Genomic DNA, 16,716 nt, shown 5'->3' with positions numbered 1-16,716 from the left:
CACAGTGTCAATTCCTTGCTCTGGACTCTTTCTTTACCCCTCTATTTATCACACTCTGTCTTATGCTTAAATCATGTTATGTCATGTTCATAATTGTATTTCAAGTTCTTTGCAAGCAGGAATTTTATCTTGTAGGTTATATCCTCAATATTGAGAGAAATTTGATTATTGAATAACAACACGAATGCATATATAATGGATTTTGCATTTTTAAGACTTGGAGATTCTTTTTTATATTTTAAAATTTATTTACATATTTGAAAGGCAAAGCAAAGAGAGAGAGAGAGAGATTATCTTCTATCTACTGGTTCATTCATTCCTGATAAGCAAAATTTCCAGGGCTAGGCCACACTGAAGCCAGAACTCCATCTGGATCTCTCATTGCATGTCAGGGGCCCAAACAGTTGGGCCATCTTCCACTATCTTCCCAAATGCATTAGTAGGGAGCTGGATAGGAAGCAGAGCAGCCAGGACTCATCTAGGCACTCCAGTACAGTGGCTTAACCCCCTGCCCCACAGTGTGGACCTCTGAAGATTCTTTACCTATGACCACATCCGATGTAAATTCCTTGGCTTGATATACAATAATAATAAAAATCCTGACTAGCAATAATGGAGTATGCACAATGCAGCAAACCTGTTTGCCACATCCTTTTCAAGCATCAATATACTTAATCCTCACAAAAACAACTGACAAATGGTAAGGAGTAGAGTCAGGAGTCAAACCCAAGAAATCACATATGAAATCTGTACATTCAACTCTATCTATATGGGATGCTGGCCACTGCAGGTGGTGTGTTAACCCACTGTCACTAGGCAGGCCTGTCTTTTTATGTAAATGAATATTATAATGAAACCTATCTCCACGATAAGTTACCAGTTACTTCCTTGAAGTTTGGGAAACTTTGTTTCCTATATTACTGTATTTACTAAGGACACTGGTTATAATTCCTAAAATCTCTAGAGAAGTCTTGCCTGTATCATCTACATGAGTACCTAGAAACAGGGCTGCCGCAATGATTTGATTTGAGAACTGTCACAGAGGCCTGCTGTCTCAAGTATGTCCTCCATCATCCTGCCGCTGCACCATTTTACTTGATCTGAAATGTCCTTATTACAGAGCCAGTTTATTTAAAAAAAAAATTTATTTATTTACTTAAGAGGCACGGGGGGGGGGGGGGGGGGGAGGAAGGGAGAAAAGAGAGAGAGACAGAAAGCGAGCACCAGCCAGCTCCACTCACTTTTTCAGTAAGCACTGGCAATGGCTGAGCCAGGGTCAAAGCCAGTAGGCAAGAATTGAATCCACGTCTCCCAAGTGGGTGGCAAGAACCCAACAGTGGACCCATCACTGTTGTGTCCCAGAGTCTGCATTAGGAGGAACCTAGAGTCAGGACTTAGAGCTGGGAATCAAACCTATGCATGTAATGTGAGACACTGCCACCTTAACTACCATGCTAAATGACTGCTCTGACAATCAATTATTTGAATGAGGAAAAAAATACCCTAAACTTTACTTCATTGATTATAAAAGGCCATTGTTAATAATGATCTTATCCTGAAAGGGTAGAGAAGGCCAGGAAAAAACAGTTAACTCTTTCAGAGTGTTATGTGAAAACCCTGAGCTAAACACTTCTTGTGAAACACCTCATCAATTACTTACAGCAACCTTTGAAGGCATTGTGGTTCACACACTCAGCATAAAAAAGAATTACTGTGAGACTAACTAGACAGAATCCCATACCTCACTGGCTATTCTGAGTCAACAAGTTCTGTTGCCAATGGCTTCCATCTGAAGCCAGGCTCTCCATCAGGTCTCCCATGCAGGTGCCAGGGGTCCAAGCACTTGAGCCACCATCTGCTATCTCCAAGGCTCACTGGGAAGCAGAAGCGTGACCAGATCTCTGGCACCCCTATATGGGATGCGGGCAATCCCAAGAGGCTGTGCCATAACACAGACTTTATAATTTTAATGGCTTATGTAACTGGTTAAGTTGCTTGCTATTAGCAGCTAGCAGAAGCATCTGTTTCACTTCCAACAATTCAGCCATGATAACTGACCTTGACTATTAGAATTATCTTAACGTCCTAAAATTCTACTTTACCTTAATCTTTAGACATACATTCTGCACATTCTTTGGAGTTCAAAAAGAGACGTTTCCTGTTACAAAAAAAAAAATCATAATTTTCAATAGGTCAATGAAACGTAGATTATTAAGCGCTATCCATTTGGTATGAATTACATTAAGTACTATTAGGGAAATGAATTAACTTTTTTAACTTGCTTACGGATACATTTTAATTCTTTTTAGGACTAGTCTCTACCTCCTTCAGGAAACGGCACAGTTCTTTGACAACTGTAATTAAAGAGCGGGCTGCGAAGCAGGCCCTTTTTCAACGCTACAAAACAAACTTCATAAAATTTTGTGTGTTTTGGCGGGATTCTTGGGCTCCACAACTCCCATGGGTTTCTCAAAACGGTTCATTAGCTTGTGACAGGCACAGGGGACACACAAGCAAGGAGCAACCTCGGCGCGAACGGAGCCCGACGACCAGGGCTCCGGAGAGCACAGGCGGGCCCTCGCTCCGCCCCGGGCCGGCCCGCCGGGGGCTCCGGAAGTGCTCGCGGCGCCTACATCGCGGCGCCTGCGGGCCGCTCCCCGGACCGCCTCGAACCACAGTTGGACGCCTAGGCGGAGAGTCCGCCCACCCCGCGCCCAGCAGGGCCCGCCCGCCGGGAGTGGCAGGGGAGCCGCACACACGCACTGGTCGCCCTTCGCTGTCCCGGCCATGGCCGCGCGTCTCCTCACCGGCTCCCTGCGCATCCTGTGCGGCCGCTCTGCGCCCCGCACCCGGCTCGCGGCGAGGTGAGTGTGGGCCGAGGCTGCTGCAGGGCTGGGGCGGCGACGTCCACCTCTGAGGAGGCTGTGGAGAGAGGACCGCGCGCGCGCGAGGGCGTGGCGGCCCCTGGCCTGGCTCTAAGGGCTGCGCTCCGGGGGTGGGCGACGAGGGTGGGGGAAGGGCCGTGCTACACCCCCCCCCCCCTTCTCCCTGGCTCTCGGGACTTGGGTGCGACCACCTTTGGCACGGCGGAAGAGGGTGTCAGCCAGGCCGCCCCCGGAACGCGCCGCTGCCCCCTGGTCGGTGAAAGCCCAGGGCGGCTTTTGCTAAATGCTCGGGCCTCCGGTGGGAGCCGGGAGTCTGCGTTTTTGCAGAACTGCCTGGAGGTAGGTGAACGGTCACCGCTGCGGAGTGGCCGCGACCTTTGTCCTAGTTCGTACGGACACGGGACAGCCGCCTGATGTTGAACTTGGAGTCCGAGCTGAAGCCTGGAGCGGCCACGAGTACCGGAAGAAACGCGGAAGACCATTGATCCTATATAGAAATGACTGGCGAGGGCCCCAGCGACGAGGAAATTAGCTTTAGTGCTGTGAACAAAGTCCCTGGCTTAATTAAATGCTGAGGAATTATTGGAGACAGCTTCTGAGAGGCTTAGTGACGATTACGGGGGTGTTTATAGGCAGATCAAAAGTTACATATCCCCTGTTAAACAAAACCCATTCATTGGGTAAACAGACTGGAAGCACGAGGGCGCTTTCTTTAATAATGTTAACAGGTCAATTAGCTAATTACAGCACTGTGGTGCGGTGAGATGCTGTGATGGCTCTGAGGCTGTCCTGCTAATGATTGCACCTCCTGGGGAAGTGTGGAAGGCTTCAGGGAGGAGGTGACTTTGCTTTAGGATCTCACACTTTTCTAAGCTCGTCCCGGGAGCGTCATAAAATCTTAATTCCAATTTTTTTTTTTCATGTCAGGACTTATTTCTGCTCTTACAATTAGAGAATCTGTTACATAGGTTAATATCTGTATCAACAGAAACATCTACAGAACTGAAAACATTTACAAATGTTTAGTAAACACAGAAGTATCCATGCAACATACTTTAACACAAATAATATTCTTAGGAAAAGTAGCTTTTCCTAAGGAAACGAAAAACCAAGAAGAGTGTCATTGCTTTACCTCCTTGAAAATAGTTTTCTAATTGCTTCTGTATTGTGTTGCTGTAAGATATTTTGTTTGAAGTATAGGTAGAAATTGTACCCTCCGAACATAAATCTGGAAAAGGGAAGACCGAAGGGACCCCTCAGTGGGCCAGGGACTATAGTTTTACCTATAACATTTTGAAGTAACATTTTGAAGCTTTAGTATGTGTATTAAATCGCTTGGGGATTTTTTTTTTTTTAATTTAAAATTACTGGAGTCAAAGCCCTCCAGCCAGAGCAGCATGGAGAGGGGCTTCCAAGGGGGGGGGGGGGGCTTTAAAATAGGGATTCTGACTCTGCTCTGAGGCCTGAGATGCTGTATTTACTGCCAGCTCTCAGATGTGGAGGGGTGTGCTCCTGGAGATTGTTTCCTTTTTAAAATGCAAATGAGCCTTCAAAATAATTAGTTCCTAGCCTTTAAGATCAAAAGTAGATTATTCAGTACAAGTTTCTTGGTCTTTAGAGAAAGGTACTTCAACAAATTTGTGTTTTGATTCTCTTCTCTCTGTATTTTGATCACTTTAAATATTTATTTGAAAGTTAGAGTTACAGAGAGAGAGGGAGAGATCCTCCATCCTCTGATTCACTCCCCAAATGGCCGCAACAGCCAGGAATGAGAAGCCAGGAGTTAGGAGCTTCATCCAGGTCTCCCATGTTGGTAACAGGGACCCAAGTACCTGGACCATCTCCATCGCTTTTCCCAGGCTATTAGCAGAGAGCTGAGAAATGCAGCACCCAGGACTTGAACCTGTGCTCAATGGGATGCCAGTGTCGCAGGTGGTTGCTTTATCCATTATGCCTTAACTTTGTCTCCTATTATGATCACTTTTGAATAACCTGAAAACCTTTATTCTTTAGGCATTTCTTTTGCTTTTCTGTGTCTGAGTATATTTTACTTAGCAGTAGTCTACAAATTTCCTTCATGTAATATGGGAGATAAAATACTAAGATACAGGCAGGTTTAAATGTAAACTGTGGATGTTATCTACCATAAATGTTGACAAATGATTCAGTGTCCTAGAGCCCCAGTTTCCTAGTCTGAGCATATTTTTTCCTCGAGAACAAGTGCCAAGAATGGAAAAACTATTTGGATATATATGCGTTAGAGTTTTGTTTTGATTAGCAAGAAATTGGAACCAATCATTTCAATTGTAGGGATAAAGTAAATTGTAATTTATTTGATTCACCAGGACAGTGGCCTATAGGACCCCCTTGGTCTCTTCTTGCTAGAGCTTAAGCACAAAGACCAGGATCTTTGTTTTCTTGACAGCTGTAGCCCAAGTTTAAAAACAGTGCCTGACCTGGAATAGGCACCCATTAAGTACATGTTGACTAAGTGAATGAATAAGCCATACAAACAATTAGTTGGATGACTGATTAGTAACCAGAAAAATGTATGAAGGCAAATGGCAGACCAAGCATAAAATATGTAGTACTAATTGGCTACAGCTAAAGGTTACAACATAAAAGACATCTCAGATTAGTTTAAAATTTTTTTTTAAATTTATTTGAGAGGCATAGAGAGAGAGCTCCTATCTGCTGGTTCACTCACCAAATGCATGCAAGGCTGAGGCTGGACGAGGTCGAAGCTGGGGGCTGCCAGCCCAATCCAAGCCTCCCTTGTTGGTGGCAAGGACCCAGTTACTTGAACCATCACCTGATGCTTCCCAGGGTGCTCATTAGCAGGAAACTGAAAGTTGGAATCATAAGTGAACCTGGGATTCAAATACAGGTACTCCTGTATGGAATGCAGGTGCCCCAAACTGGCCACCTAACCGCTAGGCCAAATACCCACCCATCAGATTGTTTTAACAACTAAAACTCAACTAAAAGTTGCATATAAAAGATAACAGGAGCGGCATGGCACTAAAGGGATATTCTGTGTGTTACATTTGGCTGCTATAGTAAAAAAAAAAAAAAACCATAGACTATGCTGGCGCTGCGGCTCACTAGGCTAATACTCCACCTGCGGCACTGGCACTCCAGGTTCTAATCCCAGTTGGGGCGCCAGTTCTGTCCCGGTTGCTCCTCTCCCAGTCCATCTCTCTACTTTGGCCCGGGAAGGCAGTAGAGGATGGCCTAGGTCATGGGGCCCTGCACTCGCATGGGAGACCAGGAGGAAGCACCTGGCTCCTGGCTTTGGATTGGCGCAGTGCACCAGCCATAGTGGCCATTTAGGAGGTGAACCAACAGAAGGAAGACATTTCCCTCTGTCTCTCTCTCACTGTCTAACTCTGCCTGTCAAAAAACAACAACAACAACAACAAAAAACCATAGACTGGGTGACTTAATACAAATTGATTTCTCACAGTTCTAGAGCTTGGGAAGTTCAAAGATCAAGTGGCCAGATGATTTGTTTCCTGGTGAGGTCTCTCTTCCTGACTTCCAGACTGCCACCTTCTCACTGTGTCCTCAGATGGCCTTTCCTTCATGCCTGCATGAAGGAGAGAGAGAGAAATCTTTTTCTTATAAAGCCACCAATCCTATCAGATTAAGACTCCATCCTTCTGAGTGCATTGGACCTTAATTACCTCCAGAAAACTCTGTCTTCAAATTCAGTCACATTTTGGGATAGGGTTTCAATATGTGGGTGACATAATTCAGTCCATAGATTAAACAAAGTTACATAAATCAAACTAGAACAGAGTTTGAGGGAGAAAATGGTTAAAGCTACCTACCTAAATGCCAACAAGACTGATTAATAGTATAGTAAATGGACATATTGTAACCTTGAGAAACTATAATTAGGAACACCTTAGAAATATGTTGCAATGTTTAGTTAAAAACTGGGGGAAAAAGCTTTGAAGTCACTCTGATTAATTATATGAAATAGTTCTTTTCTGGAGAGCGATAAGAAAAAAAACAGGAACCAACTAAAGAAAAGAGAAACCCAAATCAGAGTTTAATGTAAATTAGGAAAATATCTTTTGGCATTATTTGAATATATGATAAAGTTTTATATGTGAGCTTGATACTGTAAATCTAGTGCACAGATTTTTTAAAAATTCCTTTCAGGTGTATCTCAGGGAAAACTAAATCTAAAGACCATCGAGCTAAAAGAACTATTAACTAACTACTCCTAGGTTAAGCTTGATGTGTGTGAGTGAAGGGCTGGGAAAGGGTGTGTTAGTCACCTTTTCTTCACTTTAAGCAGAATGCCTGAAAGGAGCTGTTTGGAAAGGAAAAGAATTATTTTGTCTTACATATTGGAAGTTTCCAGTTCAAGATCTGGAGGCCCCTTGAATCTGGCATCTAGTGAAGGTTGACAGTGGTACAGTGTGTACAGAGGAGCACGGGGTGAGCCAGGAAGCAGGCTTAGATTTTGTAACCAGCACTTAGGAGAACTATCTGCCAAGGACAAGTCCTCAATGACCTAATGACTTTTGGATGCCATCCTTAGATCAATTTCCACCCTTAATCAAGAATCATCAGCATAAGGCTTTGAGGGTGGGAAAGCAGACCATAGGTGAGTTCTGAACACACTGAATAATTCCATACAAATGCAGAGAATAGGCATTTTGATTTACATTTAGATTGGTTTTGGAATGTGGCAGTAAAATGAACACAGTTTACGTCTTGTACATGTATCATTTGGGATTGTATGATTCTGGACAAAGTACTAATTTTGGAGGGTTTACATTAAATATTGTACAGAACAAGAAAACTAGGAGTACTGTTATATTGTAGTATTGTACATAAGTTAATCCATGTGCTATATGACAGCACAGTATTTCACCTCAATGCAGATCTGTTAGTTCTGAGTATTAAGCTTCTTTATAGATTAGGTGGTGGAAACTCAGTTGAATAATGACAAAGTACTTCATTCTAGCTAGGTAAGGAGATCCTATCAGAAGTGATGATGCTTAAATTTGAACTGAGGTTTGTCATATATTTCATATACTACTTGCTGCTAAAGTATATTTCCGGAGGCTTGTTTTGTCATATAGTGGGTAAAGCTGCTGCCTGTGTTGCCAGTATCCCATATGGGTGTAGGTTTTTGTGCCAAATATTCCACTTCCAATCCAGTTCCCTACTAATGGCTTGAGAAAACCAGCAGATGATGGCCCAAGTGTTTGGATACCTGCCGCCCACGTGAGAGAGCCAGATAAAGCTTCTGGCTTCGTCCTGGCCCAACCCTGGTCGTTGTGGTCATCTTGGGAGTGAACCAGTGGATGGACGATCTCTCTTGCTCTCTCTCTCTCTGTAACTCTGACTTTCAGACAAATAATCTTTTTTTAAATTTTTTTTTTATTTGACAGGTAGAGTTATAGACAGTGAGAGAGACAGAGAGGAGACGAAGGTCTTCCTTCTGTTGGTTCAGTCTCCAAATGGCCGTTATGGCCGGCGCTAAGAGACAGAGAGGAGACGCAGGTCTTCCTTCTGTTGGTTCACTCTCCAAATGGCCGCTATGGCCAGTGCTGAGAGACAGAGAGGAGACGCAGGTCTTCCTTCTGTTGGTTCACTCTCCAAATGGCCGCTATGGCCGGCGCTGCGCCGATCCAAAGCCAAGAGCCAGCTGCTTCTTCCTGGTCTCCCATGTGAGTGCAGGAGCCCAAACACTTGGGCCTCTACTCCTCTGCTGCCCTCCTGGGCCACAGCAGAGAGCTGGACTAGAAGAGGAACAACCGGGACTAGAACCCGGCGCCCATATGGGATGCTGGCACTGCAGGTGGAGGATTAACCAAGTGAACCACGGCGCCCGCCCAAAGATGCCTTTGTTTATTTATTTATTTGAAAGGCAGAGCTACAGAGAGAGAGAAAGAGAGCTCTTTGATTTGCTGGTTCACTCCCCAGATGGCTGCAACAGCTGGATCTGGGCCAGGAGCCAGGAGCTTCTCCCAGGTCTCCCATGTGGGTGCAGGAACCCAAGCACTTGGGTCATCTTCTGCTTTCCCAGGCCATTAGCAGGGGAGCTGGATTGGAAGAGGAGCAGCCGGGACCCGAACTGGCGCTCATAGGGGATGTCGGCACAGCGCCAGCCCCACTCAAGCGGCATCTTAACCACTGTGCTAAACGCCTGTCCAATAATCTTTAAAAAGTAACAAATTATGTCTCCGGGAAAGAAGTCAAGGTTCCATGATGCTTAGTGGCATTGATTTGAATATGAAGAATAATTCACTTACTTTTCTTTAATGCATACTTCTTTAAGATGCTCTCATTCTGGAGCAGAAGAACGTCTGGAAACTCATTCTGCTAAAAAAATGACAGACATAGGAATTAGAAGAATCTTTTCTTCAGATCATGACATTTTCCGAGAAAGTGTAAGGAAATTTTTTCAAGAAGAAGTGGTTCCTCATCACTCTGAGTAAGTGGCACATTTTCCTCTATTGTAATGTACACTAGGAGGACAAAAAGGAGCCCTGCTTAGAATGCTATGTGTTGTACTGGAAAAACACTGTGTTCAGTGTTGTATAAGCATTTTATTACTCTTTGGCATGATACTTACCGATCTGAAGATTCCTCAGTTAGTTCATAGATTTTTAAATGAGTTTTGAAATGTACAATTCAATCGTGGGAAAATTGAGAATCTGCAACTTAATCCAAGAATAGTATTTTTGAAAAGTAGCAATAAAATACTAGTCAACTTCATATTCTTTCTTTTTCTGCTTTGGTAATGCGTTAAAATATGAAAAAGCTTAAAGGCTAGCATAATGGGAAGTCTTGGTAAGCAATTGGCCACCTCTGAGTATTTTTACTACTAGGTATTTCATTAGCGAATTAATTGCTGATTACCTTGTTGACCAAACAACCATCATTTCTACTAAAATAGAATTTTGCTATATCTCCAGAATGCACTCAATGCCAATACTTTACTCCAATTAGAATGATTTTAAAATGTTTTTAAATACAGCTTCTATTATGTTTTTATTAGTATTTTTTGATAAAAAAAAATGACCAAAATTAGCTACACTCAGAAGTTCTGAATAGTGTGGCAAAAAGCAATTCAGTTCTTAAAGACAAGAGAAATACCATGTATTTTGTCATAGGAGAATCTTTTTTGTGTATCCTGCCACTGCATTTATATTTTCTTACAGAAAAATTGTTGAGAAGTGCTTGAAGTTAAAAAATAAAAAAAGTTGATTTGTGACCAATCATAAAATAATATTTCTAAAGCTTCTTCAGGTAATAACTATATCAAAACACACTTGATGATGCTTCTTTCTTTTAAAATGTTTTGTCTGTATCTACCTTCACTTAGTATCTTCAGATACCTTGTATCTTACCATTTACCACTTAGAAGAAACACAGACACACAAATGCTCAGATTTGCTTGTCAAAACCTAGTTGTTTGCTCTTTATGACATGGATGGTCATCTACAAGGAAGAAAAGCTAAGTTTGCAAAGCCTTACCCAAGTATCTCATGTTTTCTGAAATTCATTGGAAGCACCATGCTGCGAGTTGCCGTGGTTTTTTCTGTTCCTAATTAACTATAATGAGGTTGCCTGCTCATGTCACCTCTGATTTGCTCCTCCCATAACAGCACTTTAAGGAAACAAGCAGAGAACTGCCTTTACCAAAGAAGTTGGGCAGATTCCAATAACTACACAGCACAGCTAAGCATGCAACCTAAGAACACCAACTGAGGGAAGCTATACCCTGAGAATCAGTAGGTATAATTTTCAGTTCCAGGTAACAGACAAGGGATGGGAGAGAAAGTGACAAATAGGAGAAAGTAAAGAAGAGAAAAATGAAGAGGAGAAATGAAGAAAGTCAGGCAAACAGAAGAGTATGACCAATGTCAGAAATTACCTTAAGTTAAGGATCCATTTCTACACAGTCGTGCACAAATTTAAAGTGGTAACCATTTCAATAATTTAAAGTTGTCTAATTTTAAAGTATTTGTTATTTGCAGGTGGGAGACGGCTGGAGAAGTGAGTAGGGAGCTTTGGGAGAAAGCTGGAAAACAAGGACTGCTCGGTGTCAATATTGCAGAGCATCATGGTGGTATTGGGGGGGACTTGTTCTCATCAGCCATTGTTTGGGAGGAACAGTAAGTATGGAGACCTTTGAAACTCGGTCTTGTTTGGTAAATTCATGGCCTACGTTACTGAGATGATTAAAAAATGCTTTCTAATCTTGGAAAATTGAAAATTCAGTACAAAATGTAAACAGTATACCATATACTATGACATATTTTTTAAGAGTGGGAAGAAAGTCCCCCTTTTAAGTTGCTGAAATACATACTATTAAAACGTCAGAGAGGTAGTTTTATTTCTGATCAATGTATATTTTTTGTTCCCTTTCAAAAAGATATTTGAAATAACACCAGAGGAGAAACGTTTTTCCATCAAATACACTAAAAGTTTGTAAGAATAAACATTTCAGATAAAAAAATGGGTAAAAGATTTGAAGAAATAATTTATCAAAAATACTTCAAGTATTTTTTAATGAAAAAGATTCTATTACTAGCAACCAACTGCAAAACAAATTGACCTTGGGTATCATTTGGAGTATCTAAAAAAATCAGTGAAAATGAAAACTTGTAATGGCAAGTGCTAACAAAATCATAGTGAAAGTGCTATATTCATCTCTATTGCTGGCATTATAAATTAGAATAAACATTTTGGGGATTAAAAAGATACATATGTGTGTGTGTATGTGTGTGTGTGTGAACAAATTGAAATATTCCTGATCTTTAACCTAGGATGTCACTTTGGGGAATTTATCTTAAGGAAATAATAGGAAAAATAGAATATTTCTTCAGAAACCATTGTCATGTAAATATCCAGTAGTAGAAGAATAAATAAGTAAATCATGGTGCATAAACCATTTGTACTACCTTGTAGCTATTTAAGATTATAATGTATGGAGTGGATGATTGGTGTGGCAGTTAATATGCCACTTGAACCAGCCTCCCTTATTGAGTGCCTAGGTTTGAATCTCAGCTCAAATCTCAAGTCCAGCTTCCTGCTAACATATACCAGGGTGGGTAGCAGGTGATGACTCAAGCTTTTGGCTGCCTGCCATAAGCTCCTGGCTTTGGCCTGGGCCAGCCCTAGGTGTTGGGGGCATTTGAAATTGAACCAGTAGATGGGAAATCACTCTATCTTTCTCCCTTTCAAATGAATAAATTAAATTAAAAAATCATACTTTTGGAAGTATATAAACAAAGGATTTTTTTATGTCATAATTTAAAAAGAAAACAGAAAAATAAAAAATTTATACCACGATGATGTCTATGTTAGAAAATGTATTTATGACAAAGGTAATTTGCCATCATAACTATAGTGTTGTGTTTTATAGGTGATTAATATTTTAAATTCATTAAATAAGTTATTCATTGAACTATTAGAGTAACTGTGATTATGTTAGAACCAGCAATCAGAAGATAAGTGAAAACAGGCTGGCACCACAGCTCACTGGGCTAATCCTCCACCTGTGGCGCCGGCACCCCGGGTTTTAATCCCTGTTGGGGTGCCAGATTCTGTCCCGGTTGCTCCTCTTTCAATCCAGCTCTCTGCTGTGGCCTGGGAGCACAGTGGAGGTTGGCCCAGGTGCTTGGGCGCTGCACCTGCCTGGGAGACCAGGAAGAGGCACCTGGCTCCTGGCTTTGGATTGGCGCAGCGCATCAGCCATGGCAGCCATTTGGGGGGTGAACCAATGGAAGGAAGACCTTTCTCTCTGTCTCCCTCTCTCACTGTCTAACTCTGTCAAAAAAATAAAAAATAATAATAAAAAAAGAAGACAAGTGAAAACAGATAACATTCAAGAAAGTTACAAGTTTTTGAGAAGTCAGGCTATTACCATACAATATAATAAACTTAAGCCATAAATATATCACCTATGGTAAATTTGCAGCAGTGTCAATTTTGTTGAAATATTCACAGAATTGAAAACTTGGGCCTTATTGGGTTAATATTTTTCTCAATAATTATTTTTAACTAAAATCAAGGAAACTTAAAGCGCAACAAAGTAACTGTTTTCTCTTTGTTTTTCTAAGAGCATATTCAAATTGTACAGGCCCAGGTTTTAGTCTTCATTCAGATATCGTCATGCCCTATATTGCAAACTATGGCACAGAAGAACAGATTAAGCGCTTCATCCCCCAGATGACTGCAGGCAAATGTATTGGTGCCATAGCAATGACAGAGCCTGGGGCTGGAAGGTAAGTGAGCTGATGACCTTGTTTTCAATTCTTAGAAGCTGGGACTTAAGAGCAAACATTTCTTCAGTAGAGTCAGTCTTCTCTTATCTGCAGATTCAGTCTGCAGATTAAAAATATTTGAGGTGCTAGCTGAGGCGCAGTGGCGGGTTACCCGATCTGCAGCTCCCGTATGTGCGCCAGCTTGAGTCCTGGCTGCTCCACTTCCAATCCAGCTCTCTGCTATGGCCTGGGAAAGCAGCCTTTGGGCCCCAGCACCCGCGCAGGAGAATGGGAGGAATCTCCTGGCTCCTGGCTTTGGATCAGCGCAGCTCTGACTGTTGTAAGCATCTGGTGAGTGAACCAGAGAATGGAAGACCTTTCTCTCTGTCTCCTTGCCTCTGCCTCTCTGTAACTCTTCCTTTCAAATAAATAAAATAAATCTTATAAAAGAAAATATTTGAGGGAGAGAAAAATTGCTTCCATACTGAACATGCACAGTTTTTTTTTTTTGTCAGCATTTCCCAAACAATACAGCTAGTATTTACACAACCCTCACGTTTTGTCATGTAGTGTAAGTAATCTAAAGATGATTTGAAGTATATGAATAATGTGTATAGGTTATAAGCAAATAAAGCATATAATATGTGATGGAACAAGGACATACGCCTCAGCCATTCTTGCTCATTGCCCAAAAGATAGATAAACATTGGAATGTATTCCCTGCCCTTGACTCTCAATTAGGTCTCACACCCTCTTGCTTCCATACCCCACCCTGCATTCTTTTCTGGGTTCCCAAGGCCCCGCCTAATTCCAGGAATTCCCCTCCGCCTTCAGCCCCCAACCCCCAACCCCATCCCTAGCCCTCCTTAAAAAGGCTTGGCCCCTGGGGGTTGGTACCTTCTGCCACGTGTTCCATCAGTCAATACGCACACAGGCAGTTGGTCACCAACCTCTACGAATTTATTTTTTCTGCATAAATTTGGTCTGGCTGTACATTCATACACTGGCTATTTCCCCTTGTATAGATACAAGGTTTCATTATGTATTATTATGTGTATTTGTATGATAGCTTAGCATTTTATAGATGCTTTCGTATTGGTATTTGCATTTTACTCTGATATTTGTTACAGAGACAATAGCATCCCTCTGTAGAAAACAGAAAAGCAATAGAGTATTGTAACCAAATTCCTATAGCAAATTGATTGCATTGACGCTAGGGTGCCCTGACACCAACCATGTGGTCTTGGGTAAAATCTGAGTCTCACTGTCTATATCAGTGAAATTGAGATATATTTTTAATATTTTAATTATGAACATTTGCTTATATTTAGAAAATTATTCTACTCAGCATAGGTTTTTAGAGGAAATGGCATTTGAGACCTAGGCTTTTTTTTTTTTTTTTTTTTTTTTTAATTTAACAGAGTTAGACAGTGAGAGAGACAGAGAAAAAGGTCTTCCTTCCGTTGGCTCACCCCCCAAATAGCCACTACAACTGGCGTGCTGCGCCAATCCGAAGCCAGGAGCCAGGTGCTTCTCCTGGTCTCCCACGTTTGCAGGCGCCCAAGCATTTGGGCCATCCTCCACTAGACATAGGCTTTTAAATAGCTCAACTTTTAATGAACAGAGACAAGAGAAGGAATTGAGAATATAAAAGCAGATAATTAGGGAGCTGGCATTGTGGCACAGCAGGGTAAGCCACTGTTTGTGATTCCATATCAGAGTGCTGTTTCAAGTCCCTGTTATTGTGCTTCCCTGCTAATGTATCTGGGAAAGGAGCGAAGGATGGCCCAAGTGCTTGAGCCCCATCACCCATGTGAAAGCCCTGGATGGAGTTCTGGTTTCAGCCTGATCCAGCCCCAGACATTGCAACTATTTGGCAAGTGAATGAACAGATAGATCTCTCTCTGTCTCTCCCTCTCACTCTCTGTCACTCTGTCTTTGAAATGAATATATAAATCTTAAAAAAAAAAAAAAAAAGGCAGATAAGTACCTGCTGACCTGTAATCTCAGTGATATAGTGAGTCTTGAAATGTCATCTGAATGTGATTTAGAGGCTTGAATGTTAGTTGAGCTTTCTTGGACTCTGTAAAATCTAGCTAGTCTATGTAATGTTAATCATATATTCATTTGTGTAAGTGTCTTAGCCTGTAATACAATAGTCAAGGTTGTGAACAATTGTGTGAATATTCCTAATAGAATTTTTATACTAGTACAATAAGTTTGAATCATCAGATTGTATATGTTACGTAACAGCACTTAGATAATTTAGTTTTTACTAACTGGTGGATTTTTCATCTTTTCTTTCAACTACAGTGACTTACAAGGAGTCAGAACAAATGCCAAAAAAGATGGAAGTGATTGGATTCTCAATGGAAGCAAGGTGTGTAAACAACTTCTGTAGTTCTCTCCAGAGTCATGCCATGGTGACAATGTCTCAGATACCACTAATTGTGGATTCTGTTAGATCTAGGGACTCACATAAGAATTGGTTTGTTTTGGAGACAATAAGAGATTTATATTTGTATTTATACGACTAACATCTGTGGTAGCTTCTTCGATGTCCCATTTTGCATGCCCCCTCACCAGTATGGCAAAGATTGTTTTAGCATCCAAACAGCCCTTATCTTACAGAAGAGTGGAAGTTGAGACTTAAATTGTTCGAATAGGGACAAACAAGTAGTTAAAACTTTATGTTGATGAAAGAGTGTGGAAAATTTTTCTCATAAATATCAAGAAGAGTTTTAAAGTTCCTTAGAAAGAATGATCTCAGTAATAGAATTCAAGAGCCTTCAGTCCATCTGCGAATTATTCATCCCCTCCAAAAAATTTACAAATATGCTTGGGAGCAGACATCTCCCTTAGGATCTAATATCATTGCAGCAAATGATATTATCTGCCTAAAATGTCTAGTATATACTCCATAAATATGTGTTGTTGAATTAGTGTTAATGAAAGAAAGATGTTTATTTTCTATGCTATTGTAAGAAAATCTTTCTGAAAATATTTTATAAGATATGTTGAAGGACTGAATTTTGTTTTAATTTTATAATTTGTTTTGGGCTAATACCTTTGTATTTACAAAATCACAAGCATGAATTTCATGACACTGTCATTTCAAAAATTGCTAAGCACTCCTAAGTTAGCAGAGGCTTCTATTTATCTTTGTCTCTCCCTCTCTTTCTGTAATTCTGACTTTCAAATAAATAAATCTTTAAAAAATATTTTCACAAAATTGTTGAAGCCCTCCTATATGCCAAAAACTATTCTAAGCACTGATAACGGACATGTATGTAGGAAATGGTTATAGGTTCCTAGTAGGGAGGGATTTTGAGGGTCTTTTATTACTGTGTCACCTATAACCACAGTATCACCACCACTTTGATTTGCTGTCATGTAGTAAACAGCAACCTTGTTTGGCTGTTCCCCATTATAGTAATGCATCAGACAACCATGGACCCAAAAGATTATAATGGTACTGAGAGTTTCCTGTTATTTAGTGATGTCATAGTCATAATTGCATAGTATAAGGCATTACTCACAAATTTGTGCTGATGCTGTTATAAACTAACCTGTGCTTCCAGTCATACAAA

General features: G+C 41.2%; 1 protein-coding gene across 1 annotated transcript in view; it reads left to right on the top strand.

Annotated features, from left to right (window-relative positions):
- Positions 1-2,721: 2,721 nt before the first annotated feature.
- ACADL (acyl-CoA dehydrogenase long chain) overlaps positions 2,722-16,716 on the top strand; it is a 52,229-nt gene continuing 38,234 nt past the window's right edge. The window contains exons 1-5 of the mRNA XM_062190989.1: positions 2,722-2,864; positions 9,190-9,345; positions 10,895-11,032; positions 12,983-13,147; positions 15,440-15,506. Of these exons, the coding sequence (XP_062046973.1) occupies positions 2,788-2,864; positions 9,190-9,345; positions 10,895-11,032; positions 12,983-13,147; positions 15,440-15,506 (603 nt within the window). The 5' untranslated portion in view covers positions 2,722-2,787. The remainder of the gene's footprint in view (positions 2,865-9,189; positions 9,346-10,894; positions 11,033-12,982; positions 13,148-15,439; positions 15,507-16,716) is intronic.

The sequence above is a fragment of the Lepus europaeus genome, chromosome 1 (genome assembly GCF_033115175.1).
Source record: "Lepus europaeus isolate LE1 chromosome 1, mLepTim1.pri, whole genome shotgun sequence".
Lineage (NCBI taxonomy): Eukaryota > Metazoa > Chordata > Mammalia > Lagomorpha > Leporidae > Lepus > Lepus europaeus.
The sequence above is the reverse complement of the archived record's forward strand: the minus strand, read 5'-3'. Positions and strand labels throughout refer to the sequence as shown.